The sequence below is a fragment of the Azolla caroliniana genome, unplaced genomic scaffold (genome assembly GCF_043228905.1).
Source record: "Azolla caroliniana isolate FFs.n. ecotype wild unplaced genomic scaffold, voAzoCaro1.0.p SCAF_6, whole genome shotgun sequence".
NCBI classification, from domain to species: domain Eukaryota; kingdom Viridiplantae; phylum Streptophyta; class Polypodiopsida; order Salviniales; family Salviniaceae; genus Azolla; species Azolla caroliniana.
In genome coordinates this window covers 8084421-8108807 of record NW_028230441.1, presented here as the reverse complement: position 1 = coordinate 8108807, position 24387 = coordinate 8084421, and the positions used below count along the sequence as shown (strand labels likewise).

Genomic DNA, 24387 nt, shown 5'->3' with positions numbered 1-24387 from the left:
TGTTACGATTCATGACTCAATGATATATTGAGGTAGGCTTCGATCCTAATGCAATCCACATACCTATGGGTTATTGAAAACTAGGCTTTTAATGTAGGACAAAATTCTAGAAATTAAAACACACATATCAAAGAAAAGAAAACCAAACAAACAAGGGTTTCATGAAATAATTAGGGTTCTAATCCTAAGAGAGTGTATAGAAAAAGAGAGAAGGGACTGTAAAGAAAACCAGACAAACAAGGGTTTTACTAAGGTAGTTGATGTCCTACATAACTATTAACAAGCTAGGATATATATATATATATATATATATATATATATATATGCACTTACATATTGTTGAACTGCTTTAGTGACCCTAATCATCAATAAATGCTTGAGTAAGTTATTCTAACTAAAGCCTTTTATGTCGTACAAGTGAAGAGGTTAGTTTCAATGCATAGATCAATTACCTTGTGAACAATATACAGTTGATGAATTCATGAGCTTGGCTTCTTAAGCATCACAAATAATAAATCAATTTGATGATCATTGTGTGATTCACGTACATTAGATGTATCTTAGCATCCTTAAGGATCTCACGTGAATTGAATTAATGATTACTTATAAGTGACTAGCATTCCTCAAACATCATGTTATGGTCGGATCACACGAGTCAATACATAACAAGTAGTTAACATGTAAAGCCTAATAAACATCGAATACAACTTCTTACAACATTCATAATCAAAACTTGATGGATGTGGTTGGATTAGTCGATACTTAAAGGGTAATTAACTCATTGGACTGACAGTTTAAGACGAAGAAGTAATTAAGACAACTCCATCCAATGCTCATAACCGTTATAGTCGACAACATCAATAAAAAAGTAAGATGTAATATTAACACTTCAAACAAATGAGACATTTAAAGCATTGATGATGGAACTGATATAGTGTTGATTAACACTCAAGCATCGCCTGGTTTCACATAGTAGAAGTTCAGATGATGAAGACACAAGCGGAATCGGCACTTCAAAAGATGCAAGTAAAATTAAGAAGTACACGGGTTGGCGGAACGTTGGAAGCCAACAGAGAGGATTAAGAAGCAAATACAACTTATGATTAAGTATCTCATTGAAGGGCCTCGCTAATGACCTATGTTGTGGTAAGGCATGATTAGGAGACAATTAAGAGACGATTAAGGAGTACTTAAGGCATGCAACTACTAATTGGGGAGTAATTAGCATTTGATTAGACGGACTTCGTTTGGGAGCCACCTGAAAGGAGCCATGGCTGACGGAGAAGGAGCCATGGATCTGAACAGAAGAATCGGAAGTAGCAGTCTGAAGAGCGTAGTAAAGCTTCATGTGCACAATGGAGGCCACGTCCATGGCGGCTTCAGCAACGATGAGGTCTCAGTTAGTATCCCCGTTCTTGGTCTCGGAGTCTTCCTCATGTCTCCTAAAGAAGCTTTCGATTCTGTGTTGTTCGCTCTGCAACAAGGTTATCGCCATGTCGACACAGCTCATCACTATGGAAACGAACAATCAGTAGGTATTTCTTCTTCATATTCATAATCAGAAGTGCTAATCTATTCTGTTTCTTTCATCTGTGATTCTCATGGATTTTTTTATATAGTCTAGGATTATTTTATCATCAGTTTCAATTCTATGTTTTCGTGGAATTAATTCGGTATCACGAAAAACCCTGATTTCTCCCTTTTTCATCATTTTTACGACGTTTTTCATGTATTCCTAATTCTATAAAATAGGTTCGTCATCATCATGATCAGAAACCGTAGCTTCTTCTGTATTCTCACCATTTTACTGTGTTTTCGATGGACTTCCTTGCTATAGATTCAGGTTTATTTCATATATGAGTATGAGTCTGGATCCGATATGTCTGAATTTTCATCCTCAGAAACCATATTTCTCATTGTTGGCGAAAATGACCAATTTTTACCGATAATCATCATTGGGAAATCTAATCCCTTATCCTTTTGCATAATCGAACTGTGATTTTGGTGGCGTCCATTTGAAAAACCAAAGCAGATACTTTGTTTCTTCTTCATTATCAGAAGCCATAAAAAAATTTCTCCCTTGAAATGCTAATCCATCGTTTTTCATACTTTTTCCTGTTAAAATCTTATTTATTCTGACTCAATTTACTGTGATTTTCATCACCAGGAATGTTAAAAAATAACTCCTTTTTGGCATAAACAACGAGTTTATGTTGATTTCTGTGTATAGACTTAGGCATGTTCCCTTTTGAGTAGAAGAAGGTATTAATCATCATAAACCATAAATTTGTTCTCCTTTTTGGCATAAATAATCTTGTCACTGTGATTTTCACAAATAGATTTAATGCATATTCCTTATTTGAACAGAAGATGGTACGTTTTTTCATCAATGGAAACCATAAATTTATGCCTATTTTTTATGTAACTCATCTCACTGTGGTTTTAATGAATAGATCTTAGACTTAAAGCTATCCGAGTCGTCAAATATTCTTTGCTAGTTTGTATTTACCTCTGCCTAGATTAGAATATAGAACCCTAACTAATTAGTTGATATTCATTTCTTTATCTCTTTGTCTTTTTTTTCCCTTTCCATCTCTCTTGAGAACACTGATTTCTCGTTAATATCCAAAGATGTATGGATTTAGTCAGCCTTATGGTTGTTTTCTTCGCATAGATCTAAGATTATTCTTGATATGGATGACACAATAATTTTTGAATGCCTTTCCTTAGAATAGAAGCCTAATTATTTGATTAAAATACTTGTTTGTGTTTGCTTTGCTCTTCATTTCTTTACCATTTCATCCTTCATTATATGTGGATTAAGCAAGGGCCGTGGTACTTCTATCTATAGATATCGGCTTATTCCCAACACTGGCCATTTTGTTGTATCCATTTCTTGGCTTGTTATTTAGAACCTCATCCATATCCATTTCTTGGCTTATTCCCAACCCTTGTTTTTCTGGTTTTCTTTTCATTTCCTTCTCTCCTTTGACATGTTTACCGTAATCTCTTTTTCTATATACTCTTCTTTGGATTACAACCCTAATTATTTCATGAAAGCGTTGTTTATGTGGTATTCTTTTCTTTTCTATGTGTGTTTTCATTTCCAGATGTCAAGAAGAGTAATAGAAAGGGAAACTACTTTAATTCATAATAGCATCCTTCCTGTCTCCGTGTTATATTACTTTCTAGATATGAAAGAATTTGTGTTTCCATGATCCTCAACTTATGTACAGTTTCATTTAAAGTTTATGGCATAAAGTAGAGTGATAGAATGGGAACTCTTTTACTTCATCATTGTTTCATTAAGTTAATTCTTAGACCCAATCCACACAACTGGACATCTGTCTTTTCAAATGTTGTCCATCTTCCAAATCAAACTCATGTTATGACCATGCTCTGTAGTGTTGACAGTCCTGCCAACTATTAACCCTACAACTTAGCTATCTTCCCATAACCTTAGCAAGATTGTTCTGACGTTCGGATTTGGATCATATTATCAACCAATATCTCTCTCTACACGTCCTGTTATGCCTATCATCTCTTATGCCATTTCAACGTTGTCTCAAGCATCCAAATGTCCTGCATCAGCAACTTCTTGTAATGCAAAATCAATTGATTTCATGTTGTACTTATTTACTGTCTCTTGCTCAATGGTGTCTCCAACATCATGAATCTATTCGATATGGAAGTTATATCCGTGGAATATATATATATGAAAAGCAAACTCCATGGTCCGTACAAAGGATAATCAAACACTTTGGAAATGTTATTGGAAACTCAACCCAGTAAAGCATAAGGATGCCAGCTGTAATTGTTGACAAGAATGCATAATAAATGAGCTACATGGTGCTGGGGATTGTTTCTGGCTGTTTGATTTTGCAAAACATATACATTATCCATGGAGTTAGCTTTGGTATAAAATGGGAATGGGTTCATGATGTTGAAGACGCCATTATGAGAAATAAGTACAATAAGTACTTATTTACTGTCTCTTGCTCAATGGTGTCTCCAACATCATGAATCTATTCGATATGGAAGTTATATCCGTGGAATATATATATATGAAAAGCAAACTCCATGGTCCGTACAAAGGATAATCAAACACTTTGGAAATGTTATTGGAAACTCAACCCAGTAAAGCATAAGGATGCCAGCTGTAATTGTTGACAAGAATGCATAATAAATGAGCTACATGGTGCTGGGGATTGTTTCTGGCTGTTTGATTTTGCAAAACATATACATTATCCATGGAGTTAGCTTTGGTATAAAATGGGAATGGGTTCATGATGTTGAAGACGCCATTATGAGAAATAAGTACAATAAGTACTTATTTACTGTCTCTTGCTCAATGGTGTCTCCAACATCAAGAACCTATTCTATATGGAAGTTATATCTGTGGAATGTATATATGAAAAGAAAACTCCTTGGTCCATACGAAGGATAATCAAACACTTGGGAAATGTTATTGGGAATTCAACCCAGTAAAGCATAAGATGCCAGTTGTAATTGTTGACAAGAATGCATAATAAATGAGTTAAATGGTACTGGGGGTTGTTTCTGGCTGTTTGATTTTGCATAACATATACATTGTCTATGGAGTTAGCTTTGGTATAAAAAGGGAATGGGTTCATGATGTTGAAGACACCGTTATGAGAAATAAGTACAATATAAAATCAATAAGATCTACATTAGAAGAAGTTTCTGATGTAGGAGATTTGAACTACATCGAAATGTCTTGAGGTGTATAGGATCCATAGAGATGCACTAGTTGATAACATGACTGAGTTCGAATCCAATCTAATCTGAAAGTCAAGAAAGTTTTGGTGGGTACTTGAAGACTATGTTGAAATGGGTTCAAGATGACACACATAATGGATGCATAGAAATGCAAACTGTGAATCTGGCTAAATTGGGCTGAACACATTATTTTTGGAAAGAGGAATGATGGAATGGTGAATTCTTAACGATGGAATTGTTTTGACTTTGCACAACCTTCTTGCTGTACACAATTTTATTCAAATGTTTTCTGTGATGTAAAGAAGAATGATGGAAAGGGAAATTCTTTCAGGGGATGCTATTCGAGCTTCTAAAGTCCCGAGGGAAGAGATTTTTGTGACAACCAAACTGTGGAATTCAGATCATGGTTATGCAAGCACATTAGAAGCATGTGACCGTAGTCTGAAAAAGCTGGGGCTAGATTATGGTGAGGGACATGCTTTCTATTTCATGTGTCTTTAATATGCTGTTGCCCTGATTTTGTTTCGAATAATCATTTTTAGTGGATTTATACTTGGTCCATTCTCCTCTTTCTCCGAGAAAGAGACTTGATACATGGAAGGCCATGGAGAATATCCTCAAGTGTGGAAAAGCAAGATCAATCGGTGTTAGTAATTATGGCATTCATCATTTGAAGGAATTGTTTGCCAACTGTGAAATCCGACCCTCCATAAATCAGGTACCTAACGACCCTGAACAAGGCAATACTTGTGTTTTACTTTGAAGTATGTAGACTATAGATAATATGAAGCCACCTACCAAGTTCTGTTATGCCTTGGTGAATGTTTCTAATATTTCAGGTTGAGTTGCATCCATTCAATTCACGTAAAGAACTTGTCGACTTTTGTCGGAATGAGAATATTATATTGGAAGCGTACTCTCCTCTCACGAGAGGGCAGAGACTGAAGGAACCTCTTTTATTGAAGGTAAGCCATCTGCTTTGGTGTTTATTCCCAGATGGATTTAAGAACATCAACTTAAAATATGGTTAATGATAAATATCTCAGGTTAAGAGAAATACATATAAAGTTGCGGGCAGTGATTTTCAGTTTGGTTATGTGATGGCAACATAATGTTACATTGAAGATTTTTTTTTTCCCCTTTTTTCATGTAGATTTTGGTGCATATATCATTAACAAGGCCATTGTAAAGCTGGACTCTTATGAGCCATCAGTTATTGTAGCTAGATGTAAAGCATGCTTTCCCTAACATTCTTTCTGGAGTTCTCTCTCTCTATCTATTTGCTTGGAGAGCACGTACTAGTGTCCATGTTCACATTTATATGTTGAAGTAGTTTTAATATCCATGTTAGCATTTATAACTTGAATTAGTTTCAGTATCCATGTTCTCATTTGTAGTACTGAACTAGTTTTAGTGACAGTGCTAACGTTTATAACTTGAATTAGTTTTAGTAACCATGTAGCATCTACAACTTGAAACGAGAGCTCATTTCATATTCGGACTGGACATACAATCATATGGCACGTGTTTTCTCTTGTAGATTGCTAAGAAACACAAGAAAACCACTGCACAAATTCTCATCCGGTGGTGCTTACAAAAAGGCTTTGTAACAATCCCAAAATCGGTCAAACCAACTCGAATACTAGAGAATTCACAGGTATTTATCAATTAATATTGTTTTTGAAACATCAGCTTCTTCTGGTAGAATTGTGCTGTGGAAATGTGTCATATTCTTCATTTTATGACAGGTTTTTGACTTTGAGATATCGGATTCTGAAATGGCTGAATTAGATGCCCTTGATGAAGGGTTTGTAGTGGCATGGGATCCAACAAAATCACAATGATAAAATGCATTAGCAAATAAACATGTGGATAATAGAAAACAGTATTTGTTTTGTGTAAAGCTATGTAGAGTTTTAAAGCTTTATGAGAGGACTTGGTTTAAATAGCTGTATATCAAGTGTATCATTGTATAGATTATCGAATGTGCATTTATACACAGTCATTGTTTTGTGGCGAAATGATCTCCTAATTAATGTGTTACCCAATGATCTCCTATGTAATATGTTAATACTGGTGTGAGTTTAATATAACCTCTCAAACTTAATGCAATCTTGAATTGTAAGTTTCATAATGTTGCCACCTTCTGACACAGAAATATAGGTAGTACGAAAAAATGTTTTCCATGAGAGGAGACATGGAAGAGGAACATTAAAGAGAGTAAAGAAGGTCATAAGGGGACTCTAGACAACACGTGATTGTCAATGAGCACGAGTATGGTCATGTAAATATGTTTACAATATAAAGCAACTCTTTATGGTTTAGTCCTAGAGTAAGCTAGCAACGGATAAAGAAAGCCTAATAACAACAATACCTTGGTTGAAGATTAGCATATGATTGACATTGAGTGAGGTTGGTTCAATATAACTCATGCATTACTAGCCTTTTCACAAATCTAATGTAGATGAACATGACTGTCAAACTTGCTTTTATATAAATGGTTGTTTACAAGTATTTGAGCTCAACAAGAAGTAAGGGACCCCAAAGAGCATGAAAATGTCCATTTAAAGGCTTCTAAGGCTCATTCAAAAATATCAGATGCATCAAAACATATATTCAATGAGCATCATAAGAAATATAAGGAGTTGAGGACATGGTGCATGAATGAGAGTAGGTGAGAACAACGTGAGGTTCAACATCAATGATTGCTAAACAATGTTGGATGAATGGCCATCCATAGCCATTGCCATAACAAAAAGAGGTAAGGGGCCATGTATAAGTTTTTGGCAAATGTGGATAGAGTTCTCAATATTATTAGAATATATAGGTGACTCTTTGCATTAATAGCTAGGTGTGATGTGGTGTGAGATGTTATCAACCAATGAGCAAATGATACAAGTAGATCAAGTTGATGCTTGCATTGTTTATTGTGAAATAATGCTAGGATACGTAGAGCACTAAGTGAACATGTTAAGAATGAAAGGAGGTAAGGGCATATACAAAAAAAGCATTGAAAGTTCCATGTTGGACAAGACCGTCAAAGAACTTTCGCAAAGGAAGGTTCCACATATATATCTAGGTTTAGGGAGGTAAAGGATGGTCTTTCCCTAATGAGCTCAACATCATGAATTTTGTGTGCAAGGTCTATAAGCTAGGTGCATTGGGGAGTGGTCATGATCTCCATTTGGGTTGGTGGGTCCCCAATGCTCACATGCCACCACATCTAGCTAGGTTTCATCTAGAATTATGAATCCACAATGTTAGGGAATCTAATTGGGAATAGACCATTGAAACAAAGTACATGAGTGTTGGTTGTCAACACCTTAATTTCTGTAGTTAGTAAGACTCAAACATATTCCGGTGAGGGAAAGAGCTTACTTTCCTTCATACTTCCTAAAAGTGCTATGGTTTTCTGAGAACAAGGTTCCATATACATAGCTAATGACAATTACAATTCTGTTGCACATGTCAAGGGAATTTTATTTGTGGGAGATCATAACATCCTAACACTTGGTCCACCCGACTTCAGATAAGAAGCACATTTATTGTCTAGTTTAGATCGACAACATGGGGGCAAATCTAACAAGGAAAATGTCTAAGGACAATTTATTGTGGTGTAGATGATTTAAGATAGTAGCAAAGAGTGCTAGTAAGAGAATCAACATTGCATGTATTATTCAAGTAATTAAAAATGGGGACATCTACCAAAATACCATCTAGATCTACTATAAATTGTTTCCTATTTATTATGACGATTACCCCTACGATGTCAACAAGTCATAGTGATGTGCCCATCCATAACTTGCTAATTATTGACAATAACGCCCCCCCAATGTTCTTTCTTCATAAAGGTAGCCAAAACATAAATAAATAAAAAAGTCATAGTGAAGTGCCCATTCATAACTTGAGATTGTTAAGTACACTACCCCCTAGGTTCTTTCTTAGTAAAGGTAGAAAAGAACGACATCTTTTTAATGTCCAAGGGAGGCCAGGCCGATTGCAATCAATAAGATGAGGCCTAGCCCCATGCCGAGGTTTGAACCCGGGTTCTCTCAAAATCGACGACTTTTAATACAATGGTGTAAACCAACGAGCCAGAGCAAGTGACTCACCAAAGTAGTATTGTTCGACTTTAAAATACAATGATGTAAACCAACGAGCCAGAGCAGGTGACTCACCAAAGCGATATTCTTCAAAGTACACATGTTCTGGGAAATTGGAATTATTACACGAGAACTTGGGGGGGGGGGGGGGGGGTAGTCTGGTGATTCTGCCTCTATTCAACAGAAGAAAGAGCATCTGAAGACGGATTACTACCCCGAGAGTTTTGGACAAGGAAGGTGTGGTTTTGGTTCTACAAGCAAGAAAGAGAACGGAATTGTGTGGGGACAGAGAAGGGAAGGGTAGGCTTTGTAATTTAGAAAACCTAAGAGCACTTCATATATATACTGCCATGGACAGTTTTGCCAAACCCTAGAAATAATTTGAGAGTACTGCAGCTCTTTTCTTCTTCTTCTTCTTCTTCTTCTTCGATCCCATCCTTCCCATTTCTCCTCCGCACAGAAAGGAAGCTATGGCTGAAGGGTAAGTCCTCTTCTTGTTCGTGTTCGCCTTTGTTTTGCTACTCCTGCTCCTTCCTCTTCTTCTCTTTACCTAAAAAGAGGAAGAAAAAAACACTGTCACGGTGTGTCGTCTAAGGAAGAAGAAGAAAGTTTTGGTTTTTGCTAGCATTTGCCTTTACAGTTTTGGATTGACTGATACTGTAGCCTCTATACATGTCTATATGTATGTGTATGTAGGTATATGTTTGGTACATATATCTTATATAGGTATGCCAAAGGATGATTCAGATTTTGTGATCTATAGGAAATTTAGTTTATGTTGTATGTTCAGTGACTTAGATTTGGGCATTGGAAGCCTGTTCTGTAGCTCTGATGCAGAGAAAAGTCTCTGTGATAAATCTAATGTTGTTTCACGTTCCTAGATATGAATTCTGGACGCCTGAAAGTAGAATCGGTATGGGAAATTATATAGAACTTATTAATCAAACATATGTGAAATCGCTTTTCCCATTTCCTGTGAAATATTGTCAAAATATGTAAAAATATGTTTTTTAATTCTTTTCTGGAACCTCACCGATAAAGTATTCTACAATATACGGAATTGAAATTGTTAATGAGAAAGTTTAAGTGGGAAAGTTATGTTAAGTGTCTGGTGGCGAAATTTTGCGTTGGCCTATCTGGACACAATATTTATTGTAAATGAGTTACGTGTTTACAAATCTTCTTTAGTTGAGGAATATCTTAATACTATCAGCAAGACATATTTTTGAACTCTTAAGCTTTTTTATTAGGTGCAAGTGAAGTCTGTATTGGTTGTTTTGGAGTGGAAAAGGAAATCTGGAATTTGAAATGTGTGATTGTATGAATTGGTTTAATATCTTTACTAGTTTTAGACTGAAAAATCTAAAAAACAAAAGGATTTTCTGATATTTCACTGAAGTAGAAGCTGTGTTAGCAGATTTAGAATGGAGAGATATGAACGATCTATTGAAACAGAATGTTTGTGTCGATGGTATTTTTAAATTAAAAAATTGAAGAATGAGGTATAAGATGTTTGAAGATGCGGTTTATGTTTGCATATTTTATAGATTGGTCACCTATTCTATGTATAGCATTTCTTTTATCTTTGATTTCACTGACACATGCGATAATAACGGTTTCAGTTTCTCTAGTGGTTACGTATATAATTATCTTTCCATAAAATTTGGTTATTCATCATTATGATTGAAATATAATCACATATGCTATATGTGAGTTTAAAAGATGGGCACAGTTTTCTTGTGAATGTTGGAAATTTTGCAGAAACAGTGTGAGATAGTGTGCCTGTACAAATGATTCTTTGACTTTTGCATGGCAGAGGGGATTCAATACTGAAGATAATTTTATGATAAATTCCTTTCTTTATATTATAGAGGAGAAGATGTTCTTGCTGAGGCTGCTGCGGCCACATCATCAACACCTGCACTCGGAGAGCCAATGGATATCCTAACTGGGCTACAACTTGTGCTTAAGAAGGCTCTAGCACATGATGGTATTGCAAGAGGGCTACATGAGGCAGCAAAGGCTATTGAAAAACATGCAGCTCAGCTTTGTGTATTGGCTGAAGATTGCAACCAGCCTGATTACACGAAACTTGTACAAGCACTTTGTTCAGAGCACAATGTTAACTTGATCTCCGTTCCTAGTGCCAAGAAGCTCGGTGAATGGGCTGGGGTACGTGCATTTCTTTACCCTGTTGATGTATATTTGGTAGGTTTATGTGTTTGATTGGATTGTTAAAAGGTAGGTAGTCAATTGGTAAGGCAGTTACTCCTTCTACTAACCCTTTCAATCTATATCTGGTACCAAAATCATAGGATTGATATCCAAAGTCTTTTTAGATAGTAAATGGGCAGTGCATGTATGTGCTCTCTCAAAATCGTCCAATATATGTTTAGTAATTATGAACTTCTTTGAATTGTTTCCATAATAATAGTAATAATTATAAATGTGTTCTTTTGGTGGACTCCTCTGTCATCTTCTTTCAAAGTCGTTAAGCTTTACAGATTGTCTTGCTAGACAATAACTGCAGTAATTAATTACAAGCAGGAGCAACAAATGCTGCTAAATTTAAGTCCTAAAAGCATTGCTTACAACTCCCCGAAACAGTTACCTGATATATTGCATTTTCATTACAAGCTCAGAAATTCTAATATGCTTATTAGTATCTGCATAATCATTCTAAAGCCTAATACAAAGAAATCGCTAAATCTCTACCAGAAGATTTCAATAAAACCAAGTATTGAATATTTCTCTATTGTTTGTATTTAGTGAGGCTTCTATTCTTTGTACTGTCAAATATGTGATTGTAGCAGGCTAAATTTGTACCTTGACATATTTCTTATTGGTAATATCGTTGTTACAGCTTTGCAAGATTGATTCAGAGGGGAATGCCAGGAAGGTTGTTGGTTGCTCTTGTGTAGTTGTGAAGGTATGTACCATGGTTCCCCGTTTAAGTCAATTCATTTCTTTGAATTGATATCAATGAAGCAATTGTAATTGGCCATATTTTGATTTATTTTGTCAAATTAGGATTATGGCGAGGAGACAGAGGGTCTCAATGTGGTCCGGGAGTATTTGAAAAGTCAGTGATTTTGAGGCTGTGTTGGATACATTTTCTCAAGAGTAATTTGTTTTTTGGTAGATTTGTAGCTCTTCATGTCCTAGCATTAGTGCTTTCAGTGAGAGCTCATTTTTAATTTGAACTGTCTTTTTTTGACCTGAGTTCATTGCCTTTTAGAATCAAATGCCCCTGCAAATGTGTAGTGACCGCATAAAAAATTGAGTGTTAAAACTTGTCTACTTAATGGATATTGCACGTAATTTGCTGTGAAATTGTTTCTTGAATCATCAGTACTGTCATGCTTCTACCTTTAGTTAATGCATGAATCAGTTTCAAGATGTAAGGATATATAAGGATTATGTGTTAACAAGTGATTGTGGGCAATGAAGTGTTAAAGCTCAACTTACAAATTATTGAAGACGTGCAGAAGTGATTATAAATCTGAATAGTAGTAACTGGATGAAAAGAACTTAAATTTGATGTCTACTATAAATAAAGTGAATGAATTAACCACTAGAATATTAATTTCAATTTTCCAGTAATTTGACTTTTGGCTTTAATATGGTTATATATTCCTTTTGGCACGAATGCAAGTGACTGCTATGGAAGGACGATTTCTCATGCAGAGTAAACATTATTTGAGTGGTATGGAATGAAATAATTCTTAGGACAACTACTCCTATACAAGAGCAAACCTTTGCTCTATCTTCATGACATGCAGCAATTTTTACCCGCTAGACAATTAGATTATTGGGAATTGTATGCTAAATGAATTTGATGTTGCGGAAATTTTGCATCAATATTGTTTCCCTCATGCCATTGGCACGTGGTGCAAGGAGTAGTGTTCATGATGGTTAATGGAAGTTCATGTTGGCTCTCTAAAACATGCTATTGAGTAATTTATGCATGTGGTATCCATACTAGGTCATTGATATCAATTGTCCTGGAATTATCTATGGATATATACATGAATGTTATGGAATTGATGCAAGAAATATACAAACAGATGTTATGGAACCATCATTGCATGTATATATATACACATGTGTGGCCATCCATTCCATTAATTGGAATTTGGAATCATTTGTGGATGTACATATACACATGTTAGGTTACGATCCATACATTTGCACAACTTAGGAAATCATACATGTTTGTACATACACATCTTATGCAAAATGGGGAGAATCCATACATATATATAAACGTGGTAGATAATGCATCATCTATAAATGTATATATTCATGGTAGGGAATTACCCATGCATATAGGTCCATTATGGGCGACAAAGAGGGTCCAAAGTGTTCTAAGAATACCACTTGCAAGATTCTCATAGTTATGTCTAGAAAAATTATTGAACAATTTCATAAAAATGGTCAAATTTCTTTTGAGAAAACGGTAATATTCATCCCCTTAGCCTATGCATGAATGTCTTGTTAATATTGTTGCAAAAGTTCATGCATATCAACTATTATTGAGTGTTCTCAATTCTATAATAAAATGGCCCTTATGTTCATTATCCAAGAGTTAGTCTTTCATTGGTGTCTTATGTTTGTCATCAAGGAGTTGGTTTGTTGTGCAAGCATAGCATGGAATATGCATGGCAAAATGTAACACTTGGATCATTTTTTTCTAGTCTCTTGTTTTCAATATATATATTACATTAATGGAGTATTTTAGAGTAGCTAAGATAGGCTCACTAAGCTTATAGATGATCTATTGGGTTGCTCTCTCCCATGATATGTTCAATATGGGGAGATCAATGGAAACTAAGAAGCCCTTGCTTAAGGGTATTTGATTTGATGGAGATTTGCACCTTTGATGAAATTTGTGGTCATTTATATGTTGCCACATTCGAACACTACTTGTCTTGCTATTAATGCCATCGACGACACATTTGATTTGCAATTGGTCATGTTGATACTCTACATTACAAATAACACTTGAAATTTGTGTTGTCTTTATCCTATCTGCACATTTCAATGTTGTTGCATACATCTCCATACTTTGTTCTTGCTAATCAAACTAGAACACCTACTAACCTACAAAACTAACCTACAAAACACGTTAGAAATAATTCTTTCATCATTTGTTTTGTCCATATATACACCTATTTAGTAAATATTTGATGGTTTCCACATGTTTTTAACACTATAAAACCTGACTGAGTTACATGTAACCTAAATCATCACCTCTTAATTTTGTTTCTCGTAAGTATCCTATTATATTAGTTGTATTCGCACTGTGGTGGTAGTAGTAACACATAAACTTGTATGCATATATGGTGTATGTAGACAGACATCCATGCATGCATGTATATGTACACATCTATATATGTATACCTATGCACGGTACATATGTCCCATGCATGCACATATATATACATTATCAGTACTTGTGCACATGCATGCCTTGAAATGCAGTATACATGGTATGCATGCCTATGCATGGTATACATGTCTATGTACATACATGTATCCATTATCAGTACATGTGCACATACATGTCTGGGAACGCAGTATACATGGTATGCATGCACGTTTCCATACATGGTATGTATGCATTGCACAGTACATATATACAGCAGTACGCATAAGTATATCATATATGTGCATGCATGCAGCATGTATAAATGGTGTGTAGGCATGCATGGACACAACCTCTTGAATCTTCTCGACATGATAGCAATGTCTTCTTTGATGGATTTTACATATCTAGGCCTTTGTTTAGTAAAACTTATATTCTCATGGAACCAAAAAGCTTGTCAATCTAGGTGAGTATGCATGCATGTTTCAATACATGGTATGTATGCATTGCACGGTAGTATATACAGACAGCATTATGTATATCATGTATGTACATGCATGCAGCATGTATAAATGGTGTGTAAGCATGCATGGACATAACCTCTTGAATCTTCTCGACATGATAGCAATGTCTTCTTTGACAGATTTTACCTACCTTGGCCTTTGTTTAGTAAAACTTATATACTCATGGAACCAAAAAGCTTGTCAATCTAGATGAGCTAGATGTATGAACCTGTTGAAATGGCAAAATCTTATCATAAATATGAATAAGCCTCAGTTCTATCTGCCTCTGTTTGCATTGAAGCTGTAGCATATATATTCCCAATCAAGACATAAGCTGCAGCACATGTTCCATCTAACTCTACTATTTGGTCAAATGCCCATTTTCCAAACTTCACATTCTTCCATTTCCTACAAGAACCCAATACACTCTGGAATAATGGAAGATGGGCAGAATCAGGAACTTTGTAAAGCAAACCTTTCACTTTATCAAAGCATCCAGCTCGGCCAAATAGATCGATCATACATGTGTAGTGTTCTAGTGTTAGAGGTAGAGAATAAAGAGCACACATTTCATCAAACAGCTTTTCTCCCTCCTTCAAAAGACCCGCGTGACTACATGCATTGAGCAAAACAATGAATGTGATGAAATTCGGCACAACTGCTTCATCCTTCATTCTGATATAGAGATCCAAAGCAAAATTAGCTTGACCTAAATGGCCATATCCAGCAATAAGAGCATTCCAAGTTGCGATATCCCGCACATGAAGCTCATCAAACACTTCCTTTGCTTTATTTAGTGCCCCACACTTCGAATACATATCCACAAATGCAGTGTCAAGAAATATATCTTTGTGCAATAACCCTTGCTTTCTGACATTGGCATCTATATCTTCTCCAATCTCCAGAGACCCCACAATGCCACAAGCTTTCAAAATGGAAACAAAAGTTGCCACATTTGGGCATACTCCTGCACCTTTCATTTCTATGAAGCATTTCAATGCCTCATCACCGAGTCCATTTTGAACATATCCAGAAATGATAACATTCCAAGACACAATATCACGCAGTGGAAGCTCCTCAAAAATTTCCTGTGCTTTCTTCAACATACCACATTTGGAATACATGTCCACCAAACCATTGGTAAGAATGAGGTCTTTTGCCAATAACCCTTGCTTTCTGATCTCAGTCTCTATTTCTTCCCCAATATCTAGTGATCCCACAATGCCACAAGCCTTCAAAATGGAAACATAAGTTATTGAATTTGGACACACCCTTGCATCCTTCATTCGTTTAAAACATTTCAATGCTTCATCACCAAGTCCATTCTGGGCATATCCAGAAATCAGAGCATTCCAAGACACTACATCCCGTACTAAGAGCTCTTCAAACACTTTTTGTGCCTTCTCTAACATACCACACTTGGAATACATATCCACAAATGCATTCCCAATCATGATATCTTTCTCCAATAACCCTTGCATCTTGACCTCAGCATAAATATCTTCCCCAATCTTGAGTGACCCCACGATGCCACAAGCTTTCAGAATGCAAATATAAGTAACCGAATTTGCACACACTCCAGCATGTTTCATTTGCTTAAAGCATTCCAACACTTTATCACCAAACCCATTTTGGGCATACCCAGCAATCAAGGCATTCCAAGTCACAATATCACGCACTGGAAGCTTCTCAAACACTTCTCGTGCTTTGTCAAGTGCACCACACTTGGAGTACATATCCACAATTGCAGTGCCAAGCAATACATCTTTGTACAATAATCCTTCCTTTCTGACCTCAGCATCGATATCTTCTCCAATCTCTACAGACCCCACAATGCCACAAGCTTTCAAAACGGAGACATAAGTTATTGCATCAGGACAGAATCCCATATCTTTCATTTTTTTGAAGCATCTTATTGCTTCATCACCGCATCCATTTTGAGCATATCCAGCAATCAAGACATTCCAAGACACAACATCACGCACTGAAAGCTCCTCAAAGACTTGCTGTGCTTTCTCTAATGCACCACACTTGGAATACATGTCCACCATTGCATTGTTAAGTATGATATCCTTCCCAAATAACTCTCGCTTTCTAACCTCAGAATTGATATTTTCCCCAACCTCAAGAGAACCCACAATACCACAAGCCTTCAAAATGCAGATAAAAGTTACTGAATTTGGACAAATTCCTGCATCTTTCATTTGCCTAAACAATTTCAATGCTTCATCACCGAGGCCATGCTGAACATGTCCAGAAATCAAGGCATTCCAAGACACTACATCTTGCATAGGAAGTTGGTCGAAGAGTTCTCGTGCTTTTCCCAATGCACCACACTTGCAATACATGTCTACCAACGCACTAGAAAGCATAACATTTTTCTCCAATAACCCTTGCTTTCTCGCTTCAGCAACAATATCTTCCCCAGTCGCTAAAGACCTTGTCATTCCACAAGCTTTCAAAGCACAAATATAAGTAACAGAATTCGGACATAATCCGACATCTTTCATTTTTCTAAAGCATTTCAATGCTTCATCACTATGGTTGTTTTGGGAATATCCAGCAATCATGGAATTCCAAGCCACAATATCTCGCACCGGAAGGCTTTCGAACACTTCTCGAGCTTTATCCAATGCCCCGCATTTCAAATACATGTCCACCAATGAAGTGCCAAGTATAACATCTTTCTGACATAACCTTTGTTCTCTCACCTCGGAATATATATCTTCCCCAATCTCTAAAGACCCTACAATACCACAAGCTTTCAAGATGCAACTGTAAGTGAACACATCTGGACATATTCTAGTGTCTTTCATTTGTTTAAAGCATCTCAATGCTTCCGTACCAAGTCCATTTTGTGTGAATCCAGAAATCATGGCATTCCAGGAGACAACATCGCGAATTGGAAGCTTCTCAAACACTTGTTGTGCTTCCTCTAATGAGCCACATTTGGCATACGTTGTAATCAAAGCAGTGGGAATATACACATTTCTTGCAATCAAATCTTTGCTAATGCAATCAGCATGTATACTTTGTGCCTTCCGCAGATTCTTTTCTTTTCGGCACAACTTTATCAGACTTAAAAGCTTAATCTCATCATAGAATTGCAGATTGGAAAGATCATCGTTTAGAAACTTACTTGTAGAATCAGGAGAGTAAGGGTCTTGAAGCTTAGCTTTGAGGAGAGGTGGGTGCTCTCTCGAGTATGGAGAACTAGGAATTGGGATCTGTTATAAAAGCAAAAGAACAGTAAGGACGATTGGGTTTTCAAAAAAATCAACACTTGATCAATAGAACAGAGGATGTCACAATTTCAGCCAAATGAAAACAGAGGATTGCTCAAGTTTTTACCATATCCTGAAGAACTTTGAGTCCCATGAGAAGGTTCTTGATAAAGAGGGCATTTTAAGCCATGGATTCACATCAGTGCATGAATATGCATGCATGCACACATACATGTATTATGTATATATACACACACATAGTACATCATACATGTATACATATATATACACACATACGTGTACAGATACTTACATTATACATATATATGCATATATGTATGTATGTATGTGTTTATGTATGAATGTATGTAGAAATGGGAACTTCTCTTCAAATTGGCCGGATCAACTCTTTCCGAACTGTGAACAATTCATGAATGGTTTCACACACACACACAAACTACCACACTATTAGAGCACTCAAAATTATGACCCCATCAAGATTATAACACCTGATGAACTATATGGCCAAGAGGCCATCACAAATCACGGATATGGCGGCCAACCAAGTTATACAATTATAATTCCTCTTCATCCAACATACTTGCCTTTTCCAACAAATAAAATTGCCAATGCAACCATTGTTCCAACCTTGGAATGTACTTGTAGTTTCAAAATACTACACCAAACACAAACTCATTCCTCATACACCAATTATGCTATAACCCCCAAAACCTCAAATAATCAAAGACAAAGTAAACTTGGGATGGTAATACACTTGAACCCACTTATGCAAAGACCCATTGAAAATGTCATTTGGAAATACCAGTCAAAGAAAAGCACATTGCATTTATAAACTTCCAAGTATATGGTGCCCCTAGACACAACAAAAATAGATGCCAACTATGTTCTACCACAATTATGCAAAAGAAATACATCCCTTGAACAATGTTTCTTTTTCTTTTTTTTTAAAGAAAGATACACCTTACTATTAGACTATTAGTATATTACTAGAGAAATGTACATAGAGAAAACACAAGGAGACATTTCATCTCACTTCTATTGTGATACAAAGGCTAATACCAACATCTGATCAAACAAATGATATCATATAAGAAACAAGTGGAGCAAAAACTACGAGCTATGCAATAAAAAAAGAATGTATGGCATAATTTCACCTCAAACCAGAAGTTGTATCTGAAAATAAGAGAAGCCCTCGCCATTGTTTCTTAAAGGCCACTTGACATTGCCATAGAGCAATGTTTCTTCTTCTCAAAGCATCTCCAATAGGTAGCCCACCATATAAATACCTCCGCTTTAAAAGGAAGGTAAGACTGCCATCATTAATCAACCCTTTGAAAATCCCATATATGATAGACATCATTGGCCATTTTATAAACCAACCTCTTACCTCCTTCAAATGCCCAATTGTCTTTAAATCAAGACTCTATCAAGCTTTGAATTGGACATTCTGTAAAATCCACATTATTGTAACTTATTCCGAACACTTTAAGAACATGTAGTAATATGAAACCTCATCCTTGCCATATGAAAAACCCTCAATCCACTATGAGCCTATAATGTGGCGTCTTGCATGTAACTATACCTAATGTAGACATCTCGTTGAACTTTAAACTTAAAGAATGCTTACCCTCTCGTGTCAACAATCGTGCACCTCTTTTTGCAAAGATTTGGCACCTCTTAAAGAATGCTTACCCTCTCTATTTCCACAATTAATACATTATTTTTCACATAGAGGGAGAGGGAGGGAAAGATAGGTTTTAGTGTTGTACTTAAAGGTTAAATATGACCTATGAGACAAAAAAATATAACATTTTTCACATAATATTTGTGAAGATGAGTAGTGATTCTCAGTGTTCAAGAACTTTACTGATGAATGTCCCAATTGAGAGTGCACACCGTGATTGTGAGAGAATTGTGTGCAAGGAGTAGGTTTGATAAAAACTATGTGCAAGGAATAGGTTTGATCAAAGATGTGTGGAAAGCATAAGCGAATATGACACTCAAACTCTCGAACATGTTTGGATCACATGTGTCCCATTCCATCTCACATCGAAGTGAGCATGAATTAAGTCATATGGAACTAATGGTTTAGATTACAGACAATGAGATAAGCTCTAACATGTATTGATATGTGTAGTTTCCTTGTTTGGCAAAGAACATGGTTTTGTAGTGTTCTCAAATGCATAATATGCCCTCTTTGTTACCTTAAAGTGGTGGGCGCACAGTCATTGCATTTATGATTTAAGGGAACTTCAAGGCCAAGGTATTTTAAGCTTTTCATAGTTTCAAGTGGCTCATTATTGTACATAATGGATGGTAACTTATCCTTATTTTCATTATTCACGAGTGTAATTTTCATTTTAGAGTGATTGACACTCAACTTAGTATATTTGCAAAATTCTTTCAATGCCTCATAAACTTTTGTGCATATGTTAAAGTATTTGCAAAAAACACCATGTATTTGCATACAAGAAAAGCATCATGACTACATTCCCAATTATAATTTCTTCTTTTTTTCCAAAAAAAATATACTCCATTAGTTAAAATATACACAAACTCGATCCCTTTCTCGAGTAGGCCTTGCCTAGACTATCCTATCCTTCATAAGAGATCTCACTTATTTATCTTACACTCACATGCGTCTCTAGCCATCCTTTCATACACATCACTTGTATTCAATATACCACACGACATCTCTTTCACGCCCCACACTCAACTAATGGGAGGGGGGAACAACCATCTAGGTACTACATATTGTCATCGTATATCCATTCCATTTGTTGTGGCCATCAGTGTAGTACACAACCATTTTTTGAAACTTAGCCTCATTAATTCTGAAGCATCATCAGTACCATCAATCCTCTCATATTGAGCTCTCAGTGTAGTTATTAGTGTGTGCCATATTAGCTTAATCAATTCAGTTGGAGGGCGTTTGTTTGCTGAAAATACCCAGGTACACCTTGTTGTCCATATGCACCATATGGTAATGGGTGCAAGCAACGTCCATAGATCTCCAAGTTTTTGCTTCTGTGCACTAACTGTAGCCACCATGTTGTTAGTGATGAGCCAAACAGTGCCATTCTCCCCTCTATACTTAGCTTTGAATGTGCTATCATATTTCGCCACATCATCCTCAAGACAGTTCCAGCAAGCATGTCCCCAGTTGAGGGTGAACGAACTAGAGGCATGGCAAACAAACATAATGTCCTTCCCCATACAACCGTTGCCTCGCGACATTCCCATAGACAATGGGAAATGCTTTCTATCTATCCACATGGAGTACATCTAGGGTCTACATTGGGGCCTTCACCCCATGTCCCTACCGGCAAGACTCTATGCGCAATAAGCCATAAACACATCATTATCTTGCGGTCATAATTTTCATGCCATATCATATTCTAGAATTTACCTAGTCTCCTTTCACTAATGCCCTCCTGTATCCAAATTTTATGTGCTGCAATCTTGTCGTGTTCTTGTTCTAGAATAATTTACCTCCCAATTTTCGTGTTGTGCCCAACAAATTGAACCAGCTTTGCTCCATCTGTTCGTCCTTGAGTTCTCCAGAAATACATCGCTTAACAGTTAGAAATACTCTGCTTTCATTCCCTTAATGCCAATTAAACAATTCTCAGTATCTGTAAGTCCTATCCACACAATTTTAGAGGTAGTTATTCCTTCCTCTTCCAAGGTATGCATGTAACATGCAATGGCATCTGTAATTCTCTTGAGCATGCATTTGCCCCTGCTTATTCTCCATATTCTAGCCTTTTGAGTGCCCACCTCATTGGACAGAGACCTCTTCCACTACACTAATGCATTCCCTTGGGCATTGATTAAGTCGGCCCATTTGAAGTCTACTTTTTGTCATATCATCAGCCCATCCACATCTCTAATCAATGGGTTCCACACAATTGGCATGTACATCCATGCATATGCATCATTTCTCCACTTACATGTGATCCCTTTCTGATTTCTTGCCGTGCTTTCATAATTCTGACAACACATAGACTCTGCGTACTTCCCCAAAATTTAGGTCTCATTTTGGCAGAAAACCCCAAAAGGGGTTGCTTGGCAAGCTTCCACCTTGTCTCTTTTACCAACTTGGCAACCATTTGTTCTATTTCATCAATACATAGCCCAAATATAGTAGTTGAAAGTGGGCAACATTGATTAACACCAATAGTGTTATTAAGAAAATCTACAATTTCATAGATCAGAGAAATTGCAACCATATATTAATTTAGTACCTAGAGCTCTTCCATGCCTCTCAAAAGATGCTCACAAGGTAGCATATCAAAAGCTTTCCTAAAGCTTATGAAACAACAATATAAGCCCTTACCCCAATACAACTTTCTTATATGATACTTTGACAAGGTAATCAATGGTGTTATGATGATTTCAAAAGCTCACTTGTCCATGCATTTACCTTTGATTTCATTATACATCCAAATTGTTTTGCCATAAGTGAGCCAACCATGACTATGTAACAATTGTTTACGTTTTTTACATCTCCACCTTTATGTAGAGGTTTGATCCAATCTTTACTCCAATTGTGACACATGTCATGTCATTGAATCAATGTCTTTCTCTTATTGATGAAGGAGTCTCATATTCTAAAAGCACAAAGAATCAACAAATTATTCAATTTTTAATGTTGATATCTGCATTGATCCCCATAAAATCTATCAAAAAAGAGGGAGGTTTCTTTTATTCTTGATACTATTTCAATGATTTTCATCTTCACTCTCAGATCTATGTCCAAAACAAAATTTACCTAGTATCAGATGCATGCTATTGTTACCTAGCCAAGTGAAGGCACACTTTGAATTTTTTTAATCATAAAAATCAGTGGCACCAAGGATGTGGTAATGTTATACATATGATAATTTTCCTCGCAACCAAAATGGCCTATCAAAGCTACTAGTCTCATACAAATTGTATGCATGTTTGGTACTACAAATTGCGTAGCATCATAAACTGATACTTTGACTAAGACTACTCTATTGGGAGAAGACACATAAAAAAACATTGGCTTAGTTCTCCCCATTCATGTACGTCATGATGTCAATTACTTGATTAACAATTTCATCATCTACTTGTTGAACCAAGAAAATAAGTCTTTCTCGATAAGTTGGTCGATCAAGATAGGTTTATGTGCCATGCACCCTCATTCCCCCCCTCTAAAATTGCATGGCATAACACTTATCCATACATGTGGTTTCTTTCCTGTCCAATTGAGCATTTCGGACTTCAAAATTGTAGATCGCATTCCTTTCAAGAGGTTGTACATCGTCAATCTCGAAGAGAGAACATATATGTGAAAGAGAACCATAACACATTACTTGTCCAACATTTGATTGCTCATATACATTCTTATAATGCATAAACAATTCCATAAGTGTTAAGTCACCATAAATCTTAACACTTTCCCCTTTATGTTTCTCCAAACTTTAGCACACGCATGTGTTTTTTATTTGGAGAAATGGTTGAGTAATTACATCCCATTCCGTAGAAGAGCAACTATACATTTGCCTAAATTCTCGTATCCTTGAGATACATAGTTGTAGAAGATGTGAATTAATCCCATAGGTCATGTATCCTTATGTGCTAATTTTCTGTGGTTGGACACATCCTTAACCTTATTTTTCCATTTTTATTGGCAGGCTTTATGACGAGCATTTCGTTGTGACATGGTATATCATTAACAAAGCATTGGGTACCTTTGAGGTACACCCAACTATTTTCGAGTATGATTTGTTGTCATGCACACATAACATAGGTGAGGGTAGGTTACTAGTATTTACAAAACGTAAGTGAAGGGTATGTTCACTATTGCTATAAAGGGACTAATGTGATCGGATAGTGGGAATGATATGTGGATACCCTATCATCATGTTGATAACCAATGGATGGAGAATCTTTTTAAACAAATGCATCTATTCAAGGGGTTTGGGAAGATGTATAAATATGAGGCCTCGCTACTTTTATAACCTTTTATAACGTGCATTACATTGAAAGGTTGATGTCTTCATACACTAGTTGTGTAGACAAGGCTTTCACAGTGACGATTGTGTTACCTTTTCCAAGGTATTGTTCATCCTAATATCCACCAGTATGGGACATGAGTGGTAGGTTGGGTGCTCAACTTTGGCCGGGAAGATCAAGTTCCTCTATCCAATCTATTCATCATTTTTTACTTTAATACGGTCATTTGATTAGATAAGAGATACGTAACACTCGTCACAATGTATCATCAACCATTATGCATACAATAGGCCTTTCTACTGAACAAGCAACACATGTTTTCCACCTTGGTATGTGCCTTATACACATTTATACCCGAAATGTCATAGTGCATATACTAAAGAGTTATGTTGAGAATCAAGGTCAACCTAGTCTTGTGTGTGAACACACCCTTGAGAGTGTGC

The 24387-nt window shown here is 36.3% G+C and overlaps 3 protein-coding genes across 5 annotated transcripts; 2 read left to right on the top strand and 1 right to left on the bottom strand.

Moving 5' to 3' along the window:
- Positions 1-1215: 1215 nt before the first annotated feature.
- On the top strand, positions 1216-6798 carry LOC147862959 (uncharacterized). 3 transcript variants are annotated; one of them, XM_087321642.1, is made up of 6 exons: positions 1217-1535; positions 5072-5206; positions 5283-5458; positions 5580-5705; positions 6281-6397; positions 6489-6798. In XM_087321642.1, exons 1-6 carry the CDS (start codon positions 1271-1273, stop codon positions 6582-6584), a joined length of 915 nt encoding a protein of 304 aa, XP_087177768.1. In that variant the 5' UTR covers positions 1217-1270; the 3' UTR covers positions 6585-6798. The 3 variants fall into 3 exon arrangements, with proteins under 3 accessions (XP_087177771.1, XP_087177770.1, XP_087177768.1); XM_087321645.1 differs by lacking the exons at positions 6281-6397; positions 6489-6798 and adding an exon at positions 5894-6001 and having other exon boundaries at positions 1216-1535; XM_087321644.1 differs by lacking the exons at positions 6281-6397; positions 6489-6798 and adding an exon at positions 5787-5887 and having other exon boundaries at positions 1216-1535.
- Positions 6799-9182: 2384 nt separating this feature from the next.
- On the top strand, positions 9183-12188 carry LOC147862958 (small ribosomal subunit protein eS12-like). Its single transcript, XM_087321614.1, has 4 exons — positions 9183-9324; positions 10715-11015; positions 11707-11772; positions 11874-12188. Exons 1-4 carry the CDS (start codon positions 9314-9316, stop codon positions 11931-11933), a joined length of 438 nt encoding a protein of 145 aa, XP_087177740.1. The 5' UTR covers positions 9183-9313; the 3' UTR covers positions 11934-12188.
- Positions 12189-14574: 2386 nt separating this feature from the next.
- LOC147862957 (pentatricopeptide repeat-containing protein At3g09040, mitochondrial-like) lies at positions 14575-18176 on the bottom strand. Its single transcript, XM_087321414.1, has 2 exons — positions 18066-18176; positions 14575-17941 (listed from the first exon to the last, which is right to left on the bottom strand). The coding sequence occupies exons 1-2, from the start codon at positions 18090-18092 to the stop codon at positions 14966-14968; spliced, it is 3003 nt and encodes a 1000-aa protein (XP_087177540.1). The 5' UTR covers positions 18093-18176; the 3' UTR covers positions 14575-14965.
- Positions 18177-24387: the final 6211 nt, after the last annotated feature.